Source organism: Panthera tigris, chromosome E2 (genome assembly GCF_018350195.1).
Source record: "Panthera tigris isolate Pti1 chromosome E2, P.tigris_Pti1_mat1.1, whole genome shotgun sequence".
Lineage (NCBI taxonomy): Eukaryota > Metazoa > Chordata > Mammalia > Carnivora > Felidae > Panthera > Panthera tigris.
The window spans coordinates 12,504,058-12,530,092 of NC_056674.1; the positions used below are offsets into that span (position 1 = coordinate 12,504,058).

A 26,035-nucleotide genomic window follows, 5' to 3' on the forward strand; every position below is an offset into this window, starting at 1 on the left:
TGAGCCCACTCCTGCATCTCCTTTAGAGAAAAGTAGGTTCCTGGTTGGATGGAATGTTATTGGGATCCATGACAACGGTCAAAAGCTCTGTAAGCCTTCATATGCTAGGGCTAGCTGAAGACTTTGTGGACAGGAAAGGTAAACCCATAATCAGAATATGTGTTAATTCCTGTCCAGTGTGGAAGCAGTTCTGCTTTGCCACCAAATGGTTGATTGGTCTCCTTGAGGGACTATGTCATATCTGGGATTCCGAATTTGTCTCTGTTGCTAGCAAGTTGAATATTTGGTGGTATTAATAGTTACATCATTTTTGGTAAATGAAAGCCCATGTTGTTTGGCCCAGAGGTAGCTTCTATCCCTGCCACCATAGTGCCACAATTAGTAAAACATGACAAGACTAAATGGTATTAACTGACCGCAACATTTTGTCTACCTGATCTGGTGTCGCTCACACAAGCTCTCTGGTGGGTACTAACATGAAATACAAGGTTGTTTACATACACTTCATGCCTACTACCATGTCTCTCCACATCCCTCTTCCTCAGACCTCCTTTTCCTTCGTCTTCTAATACTGTTCTTCTCAAATATCTTACCAATTGACAATCCATGTACCACTGCACATGAGTTTATATACGTTCTAACTTTAGGTCACTTATCCTTTCACACGACGTGGGTCACCAGATAGACCGATACATTTCTTACTCCACAGGGGGAATTTTCATTTGTCACTGTTCTTCAGGGCCACTCCTGAATGGGGTGATGGTATCCTGCCCATCTATTCCTGGCTTGCATATTGAATGAACACATACATGAAATCAAACTCGGGATTTCTCCTCCTCTATCTGCTGGTCATAAATGATCCCCCAGGAAGCCATGTACACACATGAGCTGAGGGAGAGGTGCTGATGCAACCATGGTGAATGAAATGGAACCAGGGTTACATACTGAGGTAGCTTGCTTGTGCACTCTGGTCCTGATCATACTTGATTCCAGATGTACCATTTTCATCTACAATGTTAGGACTTAGTGAGTCTGAGAGAACCCAACTCACAACGGACAGGTACAGCCACTATAGGAGCTATACCCTATAGGAGATGCATACTTAAGTATTTAGTATTGTATTTAAAAATGGAAAGAAATAGGGCCGCTTTGACCTAAACGTTCATTTTTAATTCTGATTTTAAAAGAATTTTTTTTTTTTTTTGTGGGCCTCCAAAAGTATTGTGGGCCCTAGGCATTTTGCCACCTTGCCTCATGGATGAGTTGGCCCTGCTAGGACACTTCTTGGACAGAAGTCAGTCAGAGTCGACGTTAATAGAAAGACAACTTACTGGGCACGAGGAATTTTGGGACGGAGATGTAGGCGTAAGGAAGAACAGGGCTTAATAAATTTTATACAGCCTTAAAATCTGAAAAACAAACCACTTTCGCATCCAAAGTAACAAGGTCTGAATCACACACAGAAACACAAGCACCGCGCGCGCGCACACACACACACACACACACACACACACGGTACAGACGCACAGTGGGTTCCCCAGTGTCACGGAGAATGAAAACCCAAACACACCTACACACACGGAGGCATCGTTTCTTTAAAACAAACGCATACTTAACACCCGCGGTGGTCCTGGCTCTACTGCAGGCGCAGGTGCCACCCTTGGGGCGCGAAGGACGAAAGTCCAGGCCCCCTCACAGAGCTCGCACCTAGGGAAATACGGTACCCAGGAGCCTGCTACCTCCACTTCCCGCCTGCAGGGTCGAGGCCCCGGAGTCCGCAAGCCCTTGCTCCGCGTCCTACAGCCTGGACTTACATCCCACTCGCCTTCTCCACCCACGCGGGACCACCTGAGATCACCGCCCTCCACAGGTCCGCTTCTTTTCCGCCGCGCGCAGGCGCACGCCTGCGTCTGCGCACTCTGAGCACAGGCGCCGGCACCGCCCGCTCCCTGCTGCCTGGGCTGCTCCCGCTGGACTGCATTTCCCAGAAGCCACCGGGCTCGCATTCCCCCTCGACCCCTGAGTCCTTTTCCGGTGTCCAAGCAGCTGTGGTCCCTACGTGGTGAGTAAGACCTATCCAAAGATAAAAATCAGCGGAGGCTTCCGCAGTCTGACCAGAGCGGGACGCAACCCGCGGAGGGGATGAGAGGCACTCCGGAAGAGAACAATCCGGGAGATGACAGGGCGTGTAGAGCCGGGAGTCTCAGGCCTGTGTCTGCGCGAGCAGCAGAGATTTGTGTGCCCCCGAGATGCATGCGTGCGTGCGTGTGTGTGTGTGTGTGTGTGTGTGTTGTGACAGCGTGTCTCCGTGACGTCGTCTGCGTTTGTATGCCAGTGACAGATACTTGATTTGTGCTTATTTAACTTCATGGCTTATGGGTGACCGACGGTTGTGTGGCCGTGTGGGTTGTCATTGGAACGCGCGGCTCTAGGCTCCGCGGATCCTCCGCTCTGTGTCCTCACGGCCACTTGGGGACGGCCGCAGATAAAAGAGGGAAGCCAGATTCGGGGCCTTAGAATGGAAGAATGGAGAATTATAGCAAGGTCACACAGACTTGATCCTGAGATGAGATTTTTTTTTTTTTTTTTTTTTTTTTTTGGAAGCTCGATGTGGCCCCAAGGCAGGCTTTTGGGAAGACCTGATGAGGCCCCAGGAGTAGGAGTAGGATCCCCCCTGGAAGCTCCTAGAGGTCACCTACATGTTTCCTAACCACAGCGTTTCCAGAACTCCGGCCCCAGGAACATGCTGTGAATTGGAGATAGATTCCACCCGAGACGTCAGTGATCCTGGCCTCTCTCATACCGGGAAGGTCAACACTGCTCTAGTGGCCTTTCTACTCCCAGTCTGGTTGTGTGTGGGGGACTGGTGTTAGAAGTTACTGTGCTATCCAAGAAAATCCTGATGTCTCATGATTGCTTTCTCTTTTCCCAGGGCTGCCAGTCTCTTAAAAAAAAAAAAAAAAAAAAAAGATACTGAGAACAAAAAGGATTTTTGTTACACATCTAAAAGTTAAAGTTCAGGTGAGTTTGTATAGCCTCATTATTCGTAAAATGCACTTTAATTGTAAAGTTATGAGACCCTTTCTTTTCCTTCTTCTGAAATGTCCTGCCTACCAGTGACATTATCTGTGAATTGTCTGTGAGGTCATGCAGGTGAATCATCCTTCTCGGGACCCCCCAGCCCTTCTCCCCATAATTTAATCTGTTGCCTACCGTTAGCTATTATGTTTCTAATTTTTGATCACCAACTAAATTAGTCTATAGTGAACATCATTATGCATAGATCTTTATGTCCTTTTACAGTCATTCCCTAAGGATAAATTTCTAGTTTTGAAATTTGAGTCAGATACCAGATATTTGCAATATATCCATATGCTTGTACTCGTTGGAATACAATGACAAAAAGATATAGTTGCTATCCTCAAATTACTTGTCATCCAGTAAGGAAATGAAATCAAAGTAGGAATAAGATAGACTATGTGAGAGGCCACTAGGAGAAATTCAGGTGATCTGCTTTAGGAGTTCACAGGAAGAGACACCATTCTGTCTCTAGCAGCCCTGTCACAATATGATCACATTATGCCAACTCCCTTGTGTCACCATACCACACTTTGTTTATTCTTTCTTGTGACAATGGGTCGTTCTCCGCATTTGACTGTTAGGAATAAACCTTCTATGAACACTCTTGTACAAGGCTTCATGTGGACATCTGTTCTTGGTTTTCCTGGGTATGTGCTTATGGGCGGAAGTGATTGACTTCATTTACTCTCCACTGCAAAGTATAGTTACTTTTCAAACTGGCCGTCACTTGATATTGTTAATCGTTTTCATTTTAGTCCATTCTGATAGATGCACAGTAGTATCTCATTGTGATTTTAATTAGCATTTTCTGATAAGTGGTTATGTAATATCTTTTCATATGATACTGTCCATTTTGATATACTCTTATTAAGTATTCAAATCTTTTGTCCATTTTTTGGTCTGTTTTTTTGCCATTTTCCTGTTGATTTGTAGGAATTATATACATATTGAATACAAGTCCTTTGTGTGTGTATGTAAGCATATGCATGCCTGTGTGTGTGTGTACAGAGACAGAAAAAGAAAGAATATCTTTCATTAGCCTAGAGCTTCTTACTTTATTAATGATATCTTATAATGAAGAGAAGTTCTTAATTTTAATCAGTATTTCTTTACAGTTATTGCATCTTTGTTCTGTTTAAAACATCTTTTCCTGGGGAAGAAGGGACAGCTCTTCCTTATGGTAGAATTCCAGGTGTTGAGTGTAGAAGGGAAGAGGAAGATAGAAAATGGCAATTAGGCAAACACCACAGAAATAGTTGTTTCAGACACAATCAACTGATAGATGCTGAAACTAGTGGGTGAAAATTTGAGGAGAGAAAGGATTTGTAGTGTCAAAATATTCCCCACGCTGCCTATTGACTACAAAGGGAAAGATAGTAACTTTACAGTGGGGAAACCCAGCAGAAAGCAGTCTAATCAAGTGTTCAAGGTTAACCTCACCAGTAATAAGGCATTGGCATCATGGGCCCTTTCTCATGGTGCGAAGAGAAGGACACAACATCATTGTGGTACTGCCAAAAATACGTGACCTCACTCCAATCATGAAAATATTAGAAAAACCAAGTGGGGGGACATTTGACAAAATGACTGGTATCCCCCCCAAGATGGCAAGGTCATGAAGATAAGTGCGGTAGACAGACTCCATGGTGACCGCTCGATTCCTGCTTGCTGGTGTCTGTGCCATTGCATAATCCCCACCCCGGGAGTACAAGCTGAGCGTCTGACTTGCTTTCAACCAAGAGAAAATGGCAAATGTGAGGGGATGTCACTCCTGTGATAAAGTTACATTATGGTCAAAGTCATGGTATGTCACTGTTGTGGTTATATCGTGTCGTGGAAGACTCCGTTATAGCAGACTAGAGCTAGACTCTCCTTCAGGGCTTGATGTAGTAAGCGGCCATGCGGGAGAAGCCCATATTGCCAGAAACTGCAGGTGGCCTCTAGGACCTGAGGGTGTCCACCAGGTGACAGCCAGCAAAAAGCTGGGGCCCTCAGTCGTATAGCTGCAAAGAAATGAATTCGGCCAACAATCCGAATGAACTCTGAAGTGGGTTCTTCCCCAGGTGAACCTCTGAATGAGAACACAGCCCAGCCAACACCTTGTTTGCAATTTATGAGATCAGCCTAAGGAGAGCATCCTGCTAAACTGTGTGCAAACTCTGGGTCCACAGAAATTGTGAGATGACAAATATGTGTTGTTGTAAGCTAAACTTGTGGTGGTTTGTTATGGCAGCAGTTGAAAACTATTACCGTGAGGAGACCATGGAGATTGGAAGAGACTAAGGACAAATAGTAGCTAAATGCAATGTGGGATCATGTATAGGATCCTGGAAAAGAAAAGGACAATAGTGTGAAAAACTGGTGATATTTGAATAAGATGTGCCATTTCTAGTATTGTCCCACTGTTAATCTCCCGGTTTTGATTACTGTCCTATGTAAGACGTTAACATTGGGGTGAGGGGTAAAAAGAACTCTCTGTACTATTGGAACTTTTCGCTAAGTCTAAAATAAGTAAAAATAGAAATTAAACTAAAAATGGGGGAAATTTTGCACATCCATAATCTTAAAGATATTTTCCTATTCTTCCAGAAGGGTTATTGTTTCAGTTTTCAAACTTAGGCGTATGATCCATCTTGAATTTATATCTCTATGTAGTAGAATCAGGGTCAAAATCATTTTTTTGCACACAGACACTCAATTGCTCAGGCACCATTTGTTGAAAAAGACTATCCTTTCTGACTTATATTGCAATCAGACTTTTTTGAAAAATGTGACTATATATGTGCAAGTCTCTGTCTGGAATCTGTTCTATTGGTCTGTTTGTCAATCCTGTGTCACTATCACTGTTTTAATTACAGTAGCTTTCTGTCATGTCTTGATATCTAGTAATGTGGTTTTGACAACTTTGTTCTTCAGAATTGCCTGGACTATTCTGGGTTCTTTGCATTTCCATATAAATGTAGAACAAGTTTGTTCATTTTCTGTCTTTTTTTTTTAATATAACTTGTCAAATTGGCTGTTAATTTTCTTTAAATAATATCCTGCTGATATTGTTGGAGTTGCATTGAATCATTAGATCAATTTAGAGAGAATTAAAAGTTAAAATTGAGTCTTCCAATTCTTGAGCATAGAATATGTTTCCATTTGTTTAATTGTTAATTTCTTAATGTTTTGTTGTTCTCAGTCTAAAAGTCTTGTACCTCTTTTGTTAGGTTTTTCCAAAGTGTTGTATTTTTTAGTGTTTTTCATAAACTGTTGGGATTTTGAAATTTCATTTTCCAGTAACTTTGCTTTAATACAATTAATTGTTTTATACTTTGACCTTGTATTCAACAATCTTGCTAATGAATTCATTTATCCTAATAGTTTGTAGAACTGAATTTTTTTTTCAGTGTTCAAAATCATGTTATCTGCAAATAAAGATGGCTTTACTTTTTTTTTTTCCAATCTTACCTTTCATTTCACTTTTTTTTTCTTTACGGTACTGGGTAGGTCTTATAGTATAAAATTTAATGGAACTGGTAAGAATGGACAACCTTACCTTGTTTCTGAACTCAGAAGGCCAGCGACCCGTATTTCACCTCTCCTATAATGGTAGCTGTAGTTTTATTCTGTAGATTCCCTTTAGCAAATTAAAGAAGTTCCCTTCTTTTCCTAGTTTGCCGAGAATTTTTATCGTGAACTGTGGTTGAATATTATCAAAGATTCTCCATCTGACAAAATGTATGAATGGCTTCCTCCTTTATTTTTTAAGTTTGGGAGGTTACATTGATTTTTTGAAAATTAAATGACCTTTGTATTTCTACATTAAATCCTTCTCATCGTCTATTATCACTGGTACTATTTGGTTTACTATGCTTCCTAATATTTGGTTTAATATGCTTCCATCTATGTTCATGAGAGAGATATGCTGTAATTTTCATTTCTTGCGATTAATATCCTTGTCAGGTTTTGATACTACAGTTATGCCTCATGATATGGTCCATTTTTTTTTTCTGTTTTCTAGAAGATACTGAGTTTTACTAGTATTTTTAATTCCTTCAGTGTTTGGGAGAATTTGCCACTGAAGCCTCTGGGCCTGACATTTTATGGGAAGTTCCTTAATAAAGGTTTTCTTTCTTTCTTTTTTTTTTTAATGTTTGTTTATTTCTGAGAGAGAGAGAGAGAGAGAGGGAGAGACTCTCTCTGGGGAGGGACAGAGAGAGAGGGAGACACAGAATCCGAAGCAGGCTCCAGGCTCTGAGCTGTCAGTACAGAGCCCAACACGGGGCTCAAACTCATGAACCCAGTGAGATCATGACCTGAGCCAAAGTCGGACGCTTGACTGACTGAGCCAGCCAGGTGCCCCAAAGATTTTCTTTCTTTAGTAAATACAACAATATTCAGAATTTCCATTTCCTATATCAGTTCAGTTAAATTTATTTCAAGGAATTTTAAAATGTCATCTACATTTTCAAGTTTATTGGCATGAAGTTGTTCATGAAATTCTGTCATCAATTTAATGTCTATAATATATGTAGTGATACCTCCTTTCATATTCCTGATATTGGCATTTATATTCTAGACCAGTATAGCTAGAGGCTTATCAATATTATCTCTTCAATGAAATAGTTTTTGGCTTTATTCATTTTTCTCTGTTGTATATGTGGGTTTTTTATGTCACTGGTTTCTAAATTTGCTTTTCTTTTTCTAGCTTCCAAAGGTAGATCATTGATTTTTAACCTTTATACTTTGATAATACATACATTTATGTTTAGCTGAAGGGGGTCAAAGAGTGTAAAGAAAGAATAAGCTAAGTGGACAATTATTACAAATGCTCACGCTGTCCACTGGGAGAAAATAAATTTCAGATTTATTAGCATTGACATAATTTGACACAGGGTTTCCATCGTAATTTCACTACTAATTTACTTGCTTTGTCAACATATCTGTAGTACATCTAACAACTATGATGGAGATTAAACAATGAGTGGCATTTATCTGCAGCATTTATTAAAAAAAAAAACTATAGGTAAAAAATGTTGGGCGTCTGGGTGGCTCAGTCAGTTAAATGTCTGACCTCAGCTCACTTAGGTCACGATCTCATGGTTCGTGGGTTCGAAACCTCGCATCAGGCTCTATGCTGACAACCCAGAGCCTGGAGCCTGCTTTGGATTCTGTGTCTCCCTCTCCCTGCCCCTCCCCCATTCACGCTCTGTCTCTCTCTCTCTCTCTCTTAAAAATAAATAAACATTAAAAAAAATATTTTTAAGGTAAAAAATATCTTTGTAAGTATTGGTTTGGTTGCATCTGACAAGTTGTGTTATATCATACTCTCAGGGTCATTCAGGTCTGGTTTCCATTATGATTTGTTTTTTGACCTGTATTTATTTAGAAGTGAACTTTTTATATTTGGAAACATTTGAGAAATACCTGTTTTTAAGTTCTAAGTTAATTCCAGAGGCTTCAGAATATATGCATTCTTTTTTGATATTAATCATTTGAAATTTATAGATGCTTGTTTTATGGCCCAGAATATTCTGATAAATACACTGTGAGCATTTGAAAAGAATGTGTATATAGTCTATAGTTTGGGAGTACAATGTTCAATTAGGTCAATTTGATTACTCCTGTTCAAAGTTTTACGGCCTTGTTTATTTTTTTTCTCTTCCTGTCATTGGTTACCAATGGAGGGTATTAAAATCTCAAACTTTTGAAAGGGTATTAAAATCTTAAACTATCCTTTAATTCTGTTGGCTTTCCTATACATATTTTATTTATTTTAATCTTTTAAGTTTATTTATTTTGAGAGAGGGAGCGAGCAAGGGAGGGGCAGAGAGAGAGGGAGAGAGAGAACCACAGGCAGGCTCTGCACTGTCAGCACAGAGCCCAATGTGGGGCTCGAACTCACAAACTGTGAGATCATGACCTGAGCTGAAACGAAGAGTTGAACACTTACCGACTGAGCCACCCAGGCGCCCCTCGCTTTATATATTTTAAAGCTGTGTTATTAGGTACATAAGAAATGTAAGACTCCCATTTTGTTCTTGTTGAATTGTACAACATGTCACTTATAATGCTGCTTGCATTGAAGCCCATTGTATCTGTTATTAATATACTAACATCAGCATTCTTCTAATTAATGTCTAATACATTTTTCCACTCTTTTATCTTTAATATGTCTGTGTCTTTATGTTTCAAATGTATCTCTTATAAGCAGCATAATTGATCCTGTTGTTCTTTTCAATCTAATCTGACAATCTTAGCTTTTAATTTTTTTTTTTCAACGTTTTTTTTAATTTATTTTTGGGACAGAGAGAGACAGAGCATGAACGGGGGAGGGGCAGAGAGAGAGGGAGACACAGAATCGGAAACAGGCTCCAGGCTCAGAGCCATCAGCCCAGAGCCCGACGCGGGGCTCGAACTCACGGACCGTGAGATCGTGACCTGGCTGAAGTCGGACGCTTTAACCGACTGCGCCACCCAGGCGCCCCAATCTTAGCTTTTAAATGCAATGTTTAGTACATTTATATTTCACTGTAATTACTGATAGAGTTTGATTTAAGTCTGTAATCTTGGGATATATTTTGTTTGTCCTATTCATTCTCATTTCCTGTCTTATTTTCAATTAATCAAGTATTTTTTATTATTTCATTTTATCTCTCTGTTAGGTTTTTCTGGTTGTACATCTTTGTATAATTCTTTAATTCTTTGTATAATTCTGTAATTCTTTAACTGAGCTATTTTTGACTGCATCTTTAATATAGTCTCCTTTAGATTAGGGCTTTTACTACATACCAAATAATGTGAGACCATTTTAAGTTTAACTCCATTTATGGTGTTACTGTCATTTCTTCTTCATCACAAGCCCCACAAGTGTTATTATTTTTGTTGCTTTAAAACGGTCCATCTGTTTAGTCATATTATTCATATATATACTGTCCTAACTTTTTGTACATCCCCACTTCCATCCGGGATTACTTGCCTTTAGCCCGATTGCTGTCCTTTAGTATTTCTTGTATTGTGGGTCTGTTAATAAGAAATTCTCCAAGCTTTTGTTAGAAAAGGTCCTTCTTTCATTTCTTTTTTAACTGTTTATCTATTTATTTTGAGAGAGAGAGAGCAAGCAAGGGGCAGAAGAGAGGGAGAGAGAAAAATCCCAAGCAGGCTCCACACTGTGAGTGCAGAGCCCCATGCAGGGCTCCATCCCACGAACCATGAGATCATGATCTGAGCCAGAATCAAGAGTTAGATGCTTAATTGACTGATCCACCTAGGTGCCCCTCACTTTCATTTCTGAACAATATTTTCTTCGGGTATAAAATTCACAGTTGTCATATTTTTCTTTCAACACTTTAAAGATCTGTTTCCATTCTTAGGCTACTATAATTTCTGTTGAGAAATGAACTCTTTCTCTTGTTGTGTTCTTATAACTGATATCCTTTAACAACATACTATTAAGATATGTTTTTAAACTTTGTTTTTCAGTTGTTTGGCCATGCTGTGCCTAGGTATGGATTTGCGCATTTTATCTGGTTAGGTTTGATGAGTTTTTTGATTCATACATCAAAGCATTTCACGAGATTTGTGATGTTTTTGTCCATTGCTTCTTCAAGTAAATTTCCTGTCTTCGTTTTTTAGGTGTTCAATCTCATGTCTTGACTATCTCTTGTATTTCTCTTACGTTCTGCTCTGTTCTTTCCTTTTTTCTCTCTGCGTAAGATTATTGTTAATTTGACTTTACATTGACAATTCAATACATTCTTAATTTTCAGTATTCTATTCTTATAAAATGTTCATGTGAATCTCTTAAGATTCTAAATCTCTATTGATATGCTTCATTTTGCAGTCTGACTGAGCCAGCCAGGTGAACCCCCCTCCCCCACTTTTTTTAAGTAAGCTCTACACTCAGCATGGAGCTTGAATTCACAACCCTGATATCAGTAGTCATGTGATCTACCAATTGAACCCATTTTGCATCCCATTTTGCCCATATTTTTCTTTATTTTTTTGAGCATCTTAATATAATGTTTTTAAGTCCTTGTCTATTAGCTTCATTATGTAGATAATCTCTGGATCTGTTTATACTGAGATTTTTTTCTATTGATTATCAGTAGCCTTCTCCTGTTTCTTTGCATGTTTAATAATTTTTATTGTATGCTGGCATTGTGGATAATATACAGATTCTGGATTAGGTTATCTTCCTTTAATGAGTTTACTTAAGGGTTTCTCATTAAAAATTTTTTTTTACTGTTTATTTATTTTTGAGACAGAGGGGGACAGAGCATGAGCAGGGGAGGGGCAGAGAGAGAGGGAGACACAGAATCTAAAACAGGCTCCAGGCTCTGAGCTGTCAGCACAGAGCCCGACGCAGGGCTTGAACTCACGGACCACAAGATCATGACCTGAGCCTAAGTCAGACGCTTAACCGACTAAGCCATCCAGGTGCCCCAAGGGTTTCTCAGTCTTAATGCTGTTGATATTTTCAGCTAGATAATTCTTTGTTGTGGGGAGGAGGGGGCTTTCCTGTACATTACAGGATGTTTCACAGCACCTCTGGTTCTCTACTCACTAGAAACAATAGCAGCCCTTTCCATATTTTGACAACCAAATATGTCTTCAGACATTGCTAAATGTTCCCCTGTTGAGAACCAATGGTCTGTACAGTCATTTTCAAAGTCTGCTTCACTTTCCTTTGCATGAATGCACTATAATTTATTTAATTAACCATCTATCTAAGTACCTTTAGATTTAGTACCTTTAGATTTCTCTCCAGTTTTTTCTTTTAATTTTAACTAGTATCTATAATATTCCTTTATACATCTCTAGGCAAATTTTACAGTTATTTCCTTTGGATGGAAACTCACAAATGGCCTTTCATGGATAAATTCTTATGGAAAATTCTACTTACATGTCTCAACTGCACTAGGTTTTCAGAAGTCCACAGGACACCATAAGAATGCTCTTAGGGCACCTGGGTGGCTGTTGAGCATCTGACTCTTGATTTCGGCTCAGGTTATGATCCCACTGTCATGGGATTGAGTGCTATATCAGGCTCCTCACTGAACAGAGAATCCCTGCTTGGGATTCTCTCTCTCTTCCTCTGCTCCTCTCCTGTGCTTGCGTGTTCTCTCGCTCGCTCTCGCTCTCTCTCTAATTAAAAAAAAAAAAGTTCTTTTCCCCACAACCTTACTGTATGTGGTACATCATCAACCTTTGAAATCCAACAATTGAATACCTGTAAATGTTAGTACTTTATTGCTTAAAAAACATCTCTTTAGTAAATCTTTTGATAGGTGAAGTTTTAATTACCTATTCTTAGGTTTCACACAAGGGAACAAAAAATCTGGGTCTCAAAGGCAATAGTTGGGGGGAGAAGTTGGCCCTATAATTATAGAAATTAAATTCAAAACATATCACTTCTACTTATTGTTCGTGATATAGGGAAGAGTCTTTAATTAAATGTTAATGTGTATACACTACCTATCACGTAAGGTTGCAAACATCTGTATGTTGCTGTGTGGTTTCAGTAAGCAGGAATTCACTCCTCTCTTGTGGGTACTGGGTGGGTTGGGAGCTGCGGGCACAGGCAAGGACTCGTGCCAGCAAAGTAGATCCTGATAGGGAAATCCAGGTTGGTTAACCCAGAGGATCTTAGAAGTCAAAGACTTCACATGGGCAGGCAGTTTTACAGTGGTCAAGGTTTCCAGGTTTGTCTCTACTGTTTTCTGTCTTTGGTGCAAAAGATTTTATGTCCAGGTCCATGAAGGATAAAGGTTGTTGCAGTTTGTGTTGTATGACTTGGTCTTTACCCTGGAACATAGGCCTGGATGGGGGAGGATCTATTCGGTATCACTGAACAACCCAGGCAGGGTTCAGTTGGCTTGGTAAGAATGAAAAATAAGGCACTGTGGGTGTCTGGATCAAGCTTTGGTGCAAGAGTGCCCCTGTTCTGTATCCACTCTTGTGTGGCTTGTATCTGTAGGTATGGGGAAGGGCTTGGGTTTCTCTGGACTTCTCATATCCCCTGATGTGCATTAATGTGTTTGGGAGGGTGGAGAGTGGGAAAGAACAGTGGGAAGCAGAAATAAAGAAGAAAAAAGAAAGGTTCTCCTACCTTAAATAATTTTTGGAGTTCCGAGATACACAAGGTCTCAAGGCCTCTTTTTCCTCTCTCAGCTCTGGCTTCTCTGAACTCAGCTTCCCTAATAGAGGAAACCTGAGGAAGACAGGTGGTTTGAAAACCATGGCCCAGGTAGGTGTCTCTATCCCGAAATACTGTGATTTTTAGCTCATATAAAACTTTCATTCTTTATCCCCAAGCCCCCTATCTAGGAAAGTTGTATCTCTGACCCTATTTCATGGTTTCTCCCCTTACAGAGAAGGATGATGTCCTCCTCATTTGCTCCTTGTTTTTTTAGAACTGATTTTCAGTTATTCATCAAATAATTCATTTATCTTCTATGTGTTCAGTCTTCTCTCGAGAGCATTGTTAAAGGAGTGAAAGAGTAAAGTACCTGGAAGGAAGTATTTGAGCTTCTCTTATCAGGTTTGTGGTTTCGTGAGATAGCAGTGATGGTCCTATTTGATCACAGGAGGGTACACTTTCTCCATAGTTTTCCAGGGAGGTAAGGGAGAATTGGGTGATGAATGTTCTCAGGGTCAGGTGTGAGATGAAACCTCAGCTTTGAAAAGCTTTTCAGTTTGGGTAGAAATGGTATTGGTGCCGAGAGACAGACAGACAAGACAGACAGACAGACAGACAGACAGACATCAGGGCCCTGGCTAAGGAATCACTGAGAACCGAATAAGGTAGTAAGGTCCATTTTGTATTGGAAGATAAATAGCTGGTCTTGAGTCAATCAGTGTTGGTCTGATCATCCTATATTAGTGTGTTCTAACTCAGGAACAGGAATTCAGTAAGGGATTGTAGAAAGGAAGATCATCTGGAACTACATGTCCTAGATGATACTGAACAGTGGGGAAAAGCTTAGGATTTGGGTCCACCCTAAATATCATAATAGCATGATACTTTACATTTAATATTATTTTAATAACATTAATAACACCTTAAGACTTTAAGAAAAATTGTATCTGATGTCTTTAAGAGGGACTAAATGAAAACTTTAACTTGTGAAAATAAAGGAGATGCTTATGATACACAACCTGACATATATTACATCTTGATAAAATTACTTAATTTTATAGAAACTATTTCCGAAGATAGAAACTTTATCAGCTTTTTGAAGTATAACTGACATATAATTGAGTGTATTTTGTCTCTTTAGAGTAGCTTTATTGAAATTTAATTTACAATAAATTGCTCATATTTAAAGTGTGGAATTTAATGAGTTTTGACCTATGTATATACCTGTGAAACTCTTACCATTATCAAGATAATAAAAATTTTTCTCATGTCCCTTTATAATCGCCCCCTCCTTACCTGCTCCCAACCTTGCCCTTTGTGTCCAGGCAACTGCTGTCTTCCTTTCTGTCACTATAGGTTAGTTTGCATTTTTCTAGAATTTTATATAAATGTAATCCTACATCATGTGCTCTTTCATTAGCTTATTTCATTCAGCATAGTTATGTTGAGATTCATCCATATTGTTGCATATCTTATTCCAGTATATATTCCATTCCAGTAGTATATTCCATTTAATTACTGATTAGTATTCTCGTCTCAGGATATACCAAAATTTTCCATCCATTCTTCTGTTGATGGATATTTGAGTTCTTTCCACTTAAAAAAAATTTTTTTTTTTTTATTTTACTTTTGAGAGAGAGAGACAGAGCGTGAGCAGGGGAGGAGCAGAGAGAGTGGGAGACACCGAATCCAAAGCAGTCTCCAGGCTCTGAGCTGTCAGCCCAGAGCCCGATGCGGGGCCTGAACCCACAAACCGTGAGATCGTGACCTGAGCTGAAGTCGGAGGCTTAACCGACTGAGCCACACAGGTGCCCCTAAGTTCTTTCCACTTTTTGACTACTACAAGTAAAGCTGCTGTGCCAAAATGCTTCATGCCAAAATCTTTGTGTGGACATATGCTTTCATTTATCTTGGGTGAACACCAGGAGTGGAATGACTGGGTAACGTGGATGTTTAACTTTTTAAGAAATAAACTGGGACACCTGGGTGGCTCAGTCAGTTAAGTGTCTGACTTCGACTCAGGTCATGATCTCGCAGTCCATGAGTTCGAGCCCCGCATCAGGCTCTGTGCTGACTGCTTCAGATTCTGTGTCTCCCTCTCTCTATGTCCCTCCCCCACTTGTGCTGTCTCTCTCTCAAAAATAAGTAAACATTAAAAAAAATTTTTTTAAAGAAATAAGCCGTTTTTCAAAGTGATTGTACCATTTTACATTCCCACCATCAGTATTTGAGAGTTCCATTTCTTTCCACATCCCTGGCAACACCTACCACAGTCTATTAAATTTTAGCCATTCTAATAATTATGTAGAATACTGTCTCCTAGCAGTAAGCTAGGGCAATCATAGAGTTCACTTCATTTGTTACTTATCTCTCAAGGATCACTACCTAATGTTTTCGTTTTGAAAACTATTGTCTCATACATTTTGTCCATGTTTTTGGTTATTTCACATGGGAAGGTAAATCCAATCCCTGTTACTCCATTTTTGCTGGGATAGATTTTTTAATTCATTTTGGGGAAGAAAGTGAACAATGCTCCTTACATATACACCGAGGAGAAAAAATGTCAGAACGTGCATTTACTAATAGTGTCTGATTTAGGTACATAGTAGGTAATGTGCTTATATATACTGTTTCGTTTAATTGGGAAAGTCTTGGTTACTTAATTCATTTTCGTACATTTAAAGTTTTCCTCTATTTTTAAAGAAATTTGTTGTACTCCAACAGGATTCTTCAAGACTGTGTTGGCACTCTACTTCAGAAGCTAATTTATTTATCTTCGTCTGATCGTGTCATGACCTTGTAACTCAGCTTACTTGTTTTTCTGTATTGCCCCCTTACTGCAATTCAGTCATTCCATCTTGAACATTTTTTCTTTACTGTTACAAATAATACGTGGGTTTGTCATTTCAGGTGCCATTGACATTCAGTGATGTTGCCATAGACTTTTCTCAGGAGGAGTGGGAATGCCTAAATTCTGATCAGAGGGATTTGTACAGAGATGTGATGTTGGAGAATTATACTAACTTGGTCTCACTGGGTAAGGACATCTGCCTGAAGTGATGTAGAATCTGCTGTCTGGAATAGCTGCTTTCTCCACTGTGTATTTTATGTTCTATAGCGAGAAACCAGATAAATGTCTCCATATTCATATTCTCCAAGGCCTAGTTTGACCTTTATTAGGTGGAAATGGGCATCTCTCTTCAGCACCTGAATCTTTTCTTTCATTTACCTCCCTCTGCCCCATCCAATTCCTTCTTTTTCTAAATCAATAAAGGTTTGAATTATTGGACTTTTTCCTGCATAACCAATGCAAAGGAAACAAATTTCATATTAGGTGTATGTCCAGAATATCTACAAATATTCCACTTTAGTTGCTGGTCCACCTACATGGAGAAAAGATAACATAGGGTCCTGGTTTTCTCTTTGCTACAAAAGAACCATGGTAATTTCTACAGTGTAGAATGAATCAAGAGTATTATCTGCTTAGTATTATTTTTGCATTTACAGCAGGAGAAAAGTTGTTTGCAGTGCTTTTATAGATTCTACTGAGAAGTGAAAGTCTTTGTTCAGTTTTTGGAAAATGCTTGACCGTTATTTCTCCTGGGATGCCAGTTATGGTGATGTTAGATATTTTGAGTGTATCGCACAGTTGTATCATGTATTCATTTCCCTTTCTCTCTATTATTTTCTGTTGACGTGTATTTCAGCTCATTTATCCCATATTCTGCTATGATGAGTCTGCTCTTAAAGATGGATTTTTCATATCAGATGTGGTCTTTTTCAGTTCTAGAAATTCAATTTGGTGGTCTTTTATGGCATCTAATTATCTGTTGAAATTCTTCATCCTTTTATTTACTTTATTTTCATTACTGTTTTCTCATCTGTTTTCTTAAACATTTTAATCAAAGTTATTATGGAATTCTTGAAGGCCTTCATTTTTTGTACTATCCTTGGGTATGATTCTCTTTCTTTTTTTCTCTCATTATTCGTCATCTGGTAATTCCTCTTTAAGTCACCTGGAATTGTGATTGTATGCTGGACATCGTGTTCACAAGAACTGAACAGTTTCCATATGATGGGATCTTCCACCAGAGTATTTACATTTTCCTCTATTAATTGATAGGATGGCAGGCTGATCACTATAATACAATCAGGGAATGAGCTGGGTCAGTGCTAGTTTTCAGTTTGGGTAATGGTCAGCTACCTCTTTTTTATCACTTTACTGCTAGCTGCACTCGGAATCAATGAGTTTCTACAGGGGAAGAGTAGTGGATCCTCAGGACCAAATCATCACTTCTTCATGGCTCTTATTGCTTATCTGTTTCGATGTTAAGCTGCTTCTCCCAAACGATCTTTAAAAAAAAATTCTTTTTAATGTTTATTTATATGAGAGAGAGAGGGAGCAGGGGAGGAGCAGAGAGAGAGAATCCCAATCATAGAGCCTGATGCAGGGTTCAATCTCACGGCTGTGAGATCATGACCTGAACCAAAATCGAGAGTCAGACGTTCAACCGACTGAGTCACCCAGGTGCCCCTCTGAATGGATTTTTTTGATTCCAGAAGAATTGTTGAGAATTAATAAGTGAATCATCCGCTTGGCATGCCAGGAAAAGAAGAGCATGACAGACTTAAAGAAAGTAGAAGAAAGGAAATAGTAAAAGAAAGTAGAAAGTAATGAAATGAAAGCCAAACACAAAAGAGCAAGTCAAATCAATTTGCTTCTCTCTCAACATGAATCCAGAAAAAAAAATCTGTGTAAGGAAAAAAGCCACCTCATTACAAACCTTGAAGCCGTGAAATACAGTATTTTGAAAATCATCCTGCCAAAAAGAAACGAAAAATCAAATGAAATAAATGTTTAGAAAATTTTAATCTACAAAAATTTCCACTCAAGAAAAAAACCTGAAAAGTCTCATAAGCACTAAAGGAACTGAATCAGTCATCAAGAGTCTCCCCCAAAATTAGAAGATTCAGGCCTAAATCATCTGTCATTAAAGTATAGGTGCAACAGTTTGAACATGTAAGAATTTGGGGAAAATATTCCCCATAAATGCTTTTGCATGTTGAGTCTAACAAAGAATAAACTATGGAGAGAGGGACAAACCATAAAATAGACTCTTAACGACAGAGAACAAACAGGGTTGAGGGGAGGAGGGAGGTGGGGGATGGGCTCAATGGGTGATGGGTATTAAGGAGGGCACTGGCTGTGATAAGCACTGGGTGTTGTAGGTAACTGATGCATCACTTTCTGTTCCTGTAATATTTCACTGTATGTTGACTAGCTAGCATTTAAATAAAAACTTGAAACAACAAAAAAAAAAGAACATTAAAAGATGAGAAGAGTAGCCATCTTTTTAAAATATGGGATATACTTACAATAGCTTTTTCCAGTATCCTTGCCTACTAATTATATTATCTGCATCATTCCTTGGTCTGTTTCTTTTGATTCATTTTTCTCCTAGTAGGGGTCACATTTTCCTGCTATTTGCATGCCTGATCATTTTTTATTAGATGCCAGACATTGTGAAGTTGACTGTGTTGGGATGCTGGATTTCTAATATTCTTTTACACATTTTTGGGCTTTGGTCTGGGATACAGTTATGTAATTTGGAATCTGTTGATCCTTTTGTGGTTTGCTTTTAAGTTTTGTTAGGGTGGGTCCAGAACAGCTTTCAGTCTAGGGATAATTTGCCCCACCCTCACCCCCACCCCACTGAGCCCGTATCCTTCTGTGGATTCTGTTTGAGGCCTCATGTGTTATGGGGTCTTTCCATTCTGGTTGGTGGAAACAGGAATTTCCCAGGCCCTTTCTGACTTCCAGGGGATGTTCTGCCTACTTCTATCTGGTAGTACATTCTTTGTTATTTGTTTCCTCACAGATGTCCAGATTCATACTCATCCAGCTTCAAGGAGATTCCTCTGCAGATCTCTAGAGATCTCTCTTCCTCCTTTCTAGTACTCCAGCTTGCAAATTCTGCATCTCTTTCTTTCCCTTCATTCTCTACTCTGTCTTCTCAACTCAGGGATATAGCTGCACTGTTTTAGTTTCCCCTCCTTGTGCTTTGTTCTGGAAATTCTCTTTAGGCAGTCAGATGTGGTACTTGTGGGGCACACTTCATTTGTTTCCCTTCTCTCAGGAGATTTCTGTCTGGTGCTGTTTTCCAATATTTGAAAGATACTGTTTCATCCGTTTTGTTGGGTTTTCTAGTTATTTAAGGTAGGAGGGTAAATTTGATCCCTCTTAATGTTACATGACCAAAATCACAAATTATTCACTCTGTCTTTGAGAGCTTCTTTGCACTTTAATACAAGAGGTTTTAGACTCACCTTATATCTTCCCTGCCCTGGACCAGGAATTAGCTATTTCTCCAAGGCACTCTAGTTCACATTAGTGGGAAATAGTTTACAGAGACTGAAACCTGGCCAACAGGGAAGCTAATTGTAATCACCTTTTTGTGGGCATAAATACACATTTTTAAAATTATTTCTTCTATGGAAATTGGTTTGTTTAGATTTTCCATCTCTTCTGGGGTCTATTTCTGTTATTGTCTTACGTTTTATTTTGAAATAATTTTAGATTCACAGAAGAGTTATAAATGTGGTACAAAGAGTTCTAGTATACCATTCCCATAATGATGAGAACATCTTACATAACCATGGTACATTTGTGAAAACTACCAAATTAACATTTTACAATTACTATAAACTAAATATTTTATGTAGATTTCACCAGTTTTTGCACTAATGTCTTTTTTTCTGTTTCAGGATCCAATCCAGGATACCACATTACTTTTAGTCATCACGTGTCCTTAGTTTCCTCCAAATGTGACAGTTTCTCAGTTTTTCCTTCTCTTTCTTGACCTTGATACTTTTGAAGATACAGTTTGGTCAGGTATTTAGTAGAGTGCCTCCAAATTTTGGGCTGTTTGTTTTCTTATGATCAAACTGAGATTATGGATTTGGGGGAAGAATACCAGAGAAGTACCCTTCTCATTGTATAACGGGAGTACATGATATCGATATGATTTATCAGTGTGCTGTTAACCTTAAAAACTTGTATAAAGTGGTGTCTGTCAGTTTTCTTCACTGAAAAGTTATTATTTTTGTTTCCTTTTCATATTCTATTTGTTAGGACCAAGTCAGTAAATCTCACTGGGGTCAGTTTTTATAAATAATATTTTCAGAAAAAAACGTCATCATGTACATCGCAAATGTATTTGCATAGTTCTTTAAGGATTTCTTAAACATTCTCTATTTCTTTATTGATGACTGACTGCCCGTTGTCATTGCGTTTGGATTGTCCTCCTATCTTTTGTTCCTTGAATAGGTAGGCTAGTGGTTTGTTCGTATGTGTTAATTGTACAGTTTTATTTAAAATTTGTTTTTATTGATTTTCTTTTTCTGCTTTCCTTCAATATATTTTATCATTCTTTTTCTAATTTTTATCTTTTCCTAATTTTGGATTTCATATTTAATTTATTCATTTTAATTCTTTAATTTTTCATTAGATGTACGCCTTTTGGTCCATGTGTTTGTAGCAATACAGTTGAAGGCCATAGATTCTGATGTGTTGTATTTTTACTATCATTCTTTTCAAGATGTTCTGGGGGTTCAGTTTGTATGTTATCATTCTCTAACAGTAGTTGTTGGTTTTTATTTCTCCAGAGAAAGGGCTTTGGCTTTTTGAGATTGCTACTCATTTTTCATTGATTCAGAGAATATTGTTTGCTTTACTTCAACTTTGTGAACATATCGTACTTCATTCATAGAAGAATCCCACTTGTCTTCACCTCATACTCGACCCATTTAGCACATGAGAGTCTTTCAGGCTGCTCCACCATCCAGACAGCCCATTTTTAGCCTACATTCAACGTATTCTTTGTTGCAGAGTCCCAGGCATTTGGTTTCCCAGGGTCTGTTCCCATGGTATTTAGTTACTTTATTTTTCCCCGACATCCTCAAGTTTAATTTCTCAGATGTTCATAAGCATTTAAAAATAATATTAACTGTTGCAATTCCTGAAATGCATTTCTGTGAAATTCAAGGACAATTTGCCTTGCCTATAAAGGAATGGAAGGGAGGATTTGGGAAAGTCATTAGAGAAACAAAACACAGTTAGCATCAGTAGGATGGATAAACAATGTTAAAGTTCTACTGACGAAGCTAATACACCATCTGATTATCTTGACTGAGATAAAGCAGAAAAACAATCATGACTCGGCACAGGAAGGATGGAACAATGTACGTCAATTTAAGGGGATAAGCAGGTGGAGAACGATCAGGTATCACCTCTTTCCATTTATATTTTTGACTAAGCTAGTTTGGATGTACATTTTTCTCACCTGTAAGGTAAATGATAGAGGAAAGCATGCTTTACTATAATAAGGCATGAGAGATTAGGATCAGCGAGAGATAGTTGATAACTGTTGCATCATTTTCAGAAACTAAATGGTTATTTTGCTTGGCTGTCTTCCCCAGTGACCTTGATTTTCATCCTTATTTACCTTTATTTTCATCCAAGTTATTTTTTAAAATTCAGTACTTTATTCTACAAGTAAGGACTTGTTTTGCAGTAATAGTTGCAAGAATTTTTGAGTTTTAGAGTAAGAAACTAAGTAGTAAAACAAATGAGAAAATAAGTATGTAATAGAGAAAAGTATTTTGAAGACAAAAAGTTAGGTGTTGGAGTACAGGATAAAGGATATGAATTTACTTAGAGTTAGCGGAGGCAGCCTTTCTGAAGAAGTGATTTCTAACCTGCAACACCTGAAGATAGTAATTTAAAGGGGTGAGGTGAGAGGATTTCTGAAAGGTGGAGCCCCAGGGAATGGGAAAGGTCATGGGACATCTTAGTAGCTGAAGAGATGCGTTGGGATAGTATATGGGGAACGAAGATGCCAAGGGCTTGAAATGAATTTGTGTAAATAAGACATCCTTCTTATTCATGATTGTGTATTTAGGTTTCATGCTAAGATAAAGACAACCCACCGAAAAAATTACATAGAGCCTCTGATAGATAATGTTAGAAGTGTAGATAACCAGAACCTACTCCTACAGAATCTGATTCAGTCTCAGTGGATCTCTAAAAGGCACTATATATAAAAAGCTCTCTCTGTAATTTTGACCCACACTAAATATGAGAACTACTGACTTTTTCTCTTTGCCTTCTCACAAACCTTAAAATTCTCGTATGAACTTTTATAATTTCCTGAGGCCTTCTTGCCTCTTAAAAATTTAATGACACGATTTTAGGATTTTATAACCCTTTTACTTCCAGTGAGTATACTTCTCAATTTATCCCTATTTTTACTCTAGAAGGCCCCTCCTCACCCCCAGCACAGGAAAATAGCATTTATTTTCTCATTTTCTTTCAGACTTTGATTTTACAACTGAGACCAACAAGTTATCTTCAGAAAAAAGCAGTTATGAAGTAAATTCATACCATCGGGAGACAATGAAAAGAAGTAAAACCTTCAACCTAATGAGGTTTATTTTCAGAAATGACCCACAGTGCAGAATTGAATTTGGGAGAGAACAGGGACCCAACATGGGATGTTTTAGTCAAATGACATTTATAAAACATAGATCTCTTCCTCTACATCAGAGAATTCACTCTAGAGAGAAATCCTATGAATGTAAGGAATGTAGGAGGGGCTTTAGAAAAAAATCACACTTTACTGAACATTTGAGAGACCACAATGGTGTGAGACCATATGAATGTAAAGAATGTGGAAAGGCCTTTATAGTTCTCCAGCATTTTATTAGCCATAAAAAAATGCACACTGATTTGAAACCCTATGGATGTAATGGATGTGAGAAGGCCTTTAGGTTTTATTCACAGCTTATTCAACATCAGATAATTCATACTGGTGTAAAACCTTATGAATGTAAGCAATGTGGGAAGTCTTTTAGACGTTATTCTCACGTTACTGAACATCAGAAAATTCATATTGGTTTGAAACCCTATGAATGTAATGAATGTGGGGAAACTTTTAGATTGTACCGACATATGTGCCTACATCAGAAAATGCATCATGGTGTGAAACCCTATATATGCAAGGAATGTGGGAAGGCTTTTGGTCATCGCTCAAGTCTTTATCAACATAAGAAAATTCATTCTGGTGAGAAACCATATAAATGTAAACAATGTGGAAAGGCCTTTGTTCGCAGCTATCTACTTATTGAACATCAGAGAAGTCATACTGGCGAGAAGCCTCATGAATGTAAGGACTGTGGAAAGGCCTTTAGTAGGGGCTCAAGCCTTCTTAAACATAAGAGAATGCATAGTAGTGAGAAGCTCTATGATTGTAAGGAATGCGGGAAGGCCTTCTGTAGAGGCTCTCAACTTACACAACATCAAAGAATTCATACTGGTGAGAAGCCACATGAATGCAAAGAATGTGGGAAGACATTTAAGCTTCATTCATACCTTATTCAACATCAGATAATTCATACTAATTTGAAACCACATGAATGTAAACAATGTGGGAAAGCCTTCAGTCGTGTTGGAGACCTCAAAACACATCAGTCAATTCATGCAGGGGAGAAACCATACGAATGTAAGGAATGTGGAAAAACCTTTAGACTTAATTCTCAACTGATTTATCATCAGACAGTTCATACTGGTTTGAAACCATATATATGTAAAGAATGTAAAAAGGCCTTTCGTTCTATCTCAGGTCTTTCTCAACATAAGAGAATTCATACTGGTGAAAAACCCTATGAGTGTAAAGAATGTGGTAAGGCCTTTAATCGTAGTGATCGTCTGACTCAGCATCAGAGAATTCATACTGGTGTGAAACCACACAAATGTAAGGACTGTGGAAAGGCCTTTACTCAATGCTATCAACTTACCCAACATCAAAGATTTCATAGTGGTGAGAAACTCTTGATGTAGTGAGAGTCAGAAAGCCTTTTAGCCATGGCACATCCTTTACCATTATCACTATTCCACCACCTAATGATGTTATGGTAAAGATTAAGTTATTTAACATAAAAATATAAATGCTTAGAAAGGCATCTGGCACATAGTGTTTGTTTACTAAGTATTGTGGTTTTTAAATGATAATCACTAGTATTACTGTATATAAATTCATGTGGAAGGAGGACTCTATAAGCATATTTTTTTCAGATAATTCATTCTGGACAAAATCCCATAGACTATATTAAACAAGACCCTTTTTATTCAAAGCTCAACCCCTTGAAGGTTAATAAGAAGAAACCCTGTGCCTTTATTGAATATTGAGAGTTTAGCTGTTGAAAAATTAGAAAGTAGTTTGCAGAAACTTTTCTTACAATAAATTCTGTAATACAGATAACATACAATCCACGTTCCCTACAATTGAAATAAATTAAAAACTAATAATTTGGTAGCCAAAGACATACGTTGACTTGGAAAAGTTTTCCTCAAGTTTTTGAAAGTTTCCAAACTTACATAAAAGGTACAGCAGTGTTACAATGATGTTTTTTGCCCTCCACCTAAATTCAATATCTAATATTTCTCTATGTATGAACATGTATATATACAGATGCACAAATACCATATATCATTCTTATTGCATATTGAATGTATTTTACATATATCATTTTGCTGTGTTTTTCAGTGAATGTTTTAGATATCACTTCACCTCTAAAAAGTCAACATACAATTCTTAGAATTAAGGATAATCTTCTAGATGACCATTAACCCACTGTTACCTAAAAAGACATTAACAATAACCCTATATTGTTTTACAATATTCAGCCCATTTACAAATTTCTCTGATTGTTTAATGAACATCTTCTAAAAGTGCTGGATTTTTAAAAAGTCAAAAACCAAACTAAGCTCATATATGTTATATGACTGGCTTATTGAGTCTGATAAGAATTGGTCAAGAATTTACTCTCCACCTCCTTACCTTTTTTGAAGACTCAGAAGAAGTAACCTACATAATATTGTTAATTCCATATTTGTCCTTTTTCTCAAGGTGGGCTTAACTTTTCCTCTTTCCTTTGTATTTATTTTGAACTGAAGGTTATGTCTAGAGGCTTGATTAGGTTTCAGATTACATATTTTTTACAAGACAACTTCATAGGTAATAGTGTACTTAATATTATACAATATCAGTTGGCATACCAGTGAAACTGTGTTTGGTCTCTTGGTTCATGTATTGATCACCATTTCTCTCCGTTGTACTGGTACATTTTTTCTTTGCAATTAGTAATCCACGGAAAGTCACATTGGCATTCCACTTGAAATTTAAATTGGTTATTATTTTAAAGAAATTAAGACCCCCCCCAAAACTCCTCATATTTTATATTTATCCATATATTTACTTTTCCCCATGCTCTTCATTATTTCCAGTTACCAATTCCCAATGGTCTGAATTTCCATGTGGTATCATTTTCCTTCACCTTAAAGAACTTTAGCATTTCTTAGAGTGCACATCTGCCGGTGATGAATTTCCAGTTTCTTTTACTGAATGCCTTTGTTCTTGAAGGGAGTATTTTTCTTAAAATAGACTTATGGGTTTTATTGTGTATTTTGAAAAAGATATTGTAACGCTGACTTCTTGCCTCCATAGATTATGATGAGAAGTCATTTGAATTATTTTCCTTCTGTGTCATTTCTCTTTGCATGTTTTCAAGATTTTGTCATTATCTCTGTTTTTCATCTGTTTGACTATGCTGGTCTAGGTATGGTTTTATGTTAATCCTGTTTGGAGTTCTCTGAGCCTCTGAAATCTGTATGCCTTTCCCCAAATTCCAGAAACTTTTATCCATATTCAGATTTTTTTTTCTGCCCTGGCCTCTCCTTCTGGGATTCCAAGTACTCATGTTAAATCTTTT

General features: G+C 38.0%; 1 protein-coding gene across 2 annotated transcripts; it reads left to right on the forward strand.

Moving 5' to 3' along the window:
- Nucleotides 1-72: 72 nt before the first annotated feature.
- ZNF404 (zinc finger protein 404) lies at nt 73-24,679 on the forward strand. Of its 2 annotated transcripts, none has more exons than XM_007086618.2 (6): nt 73-138; nt 1,759-2,062; nt 2,933-3,021; nt 13,240-13,315; nt 16,118-16,244; nt 22,582-24,679. In XM_007086618.2, the coding sequence occupies exons 4-6, from the start codon at nt 13,307-13,309 to the stop codon at nt 24,102-24,104; spliced, it is 1,659 nt and encodes a 552-aa protein (XP_007086680.1). In that variant the 5' UTR covers nt 73-138; nt 1,759-2,062; nt 2,933-3,021; nt 13,240-13,306; the 3' UTR covers nt 24,105-24,679. The 2 variants fall into 2 exon arrangements, with proteins under 2 accessions (XP_007086680.1, XP_042824299.1); XM_042968365.1 differs by lacking the exon at nt 73-138 and adding an exon at nt 337-464.
- Nucleotides 24,680-26,035: the final 1,356 nt, after the last annotated feature.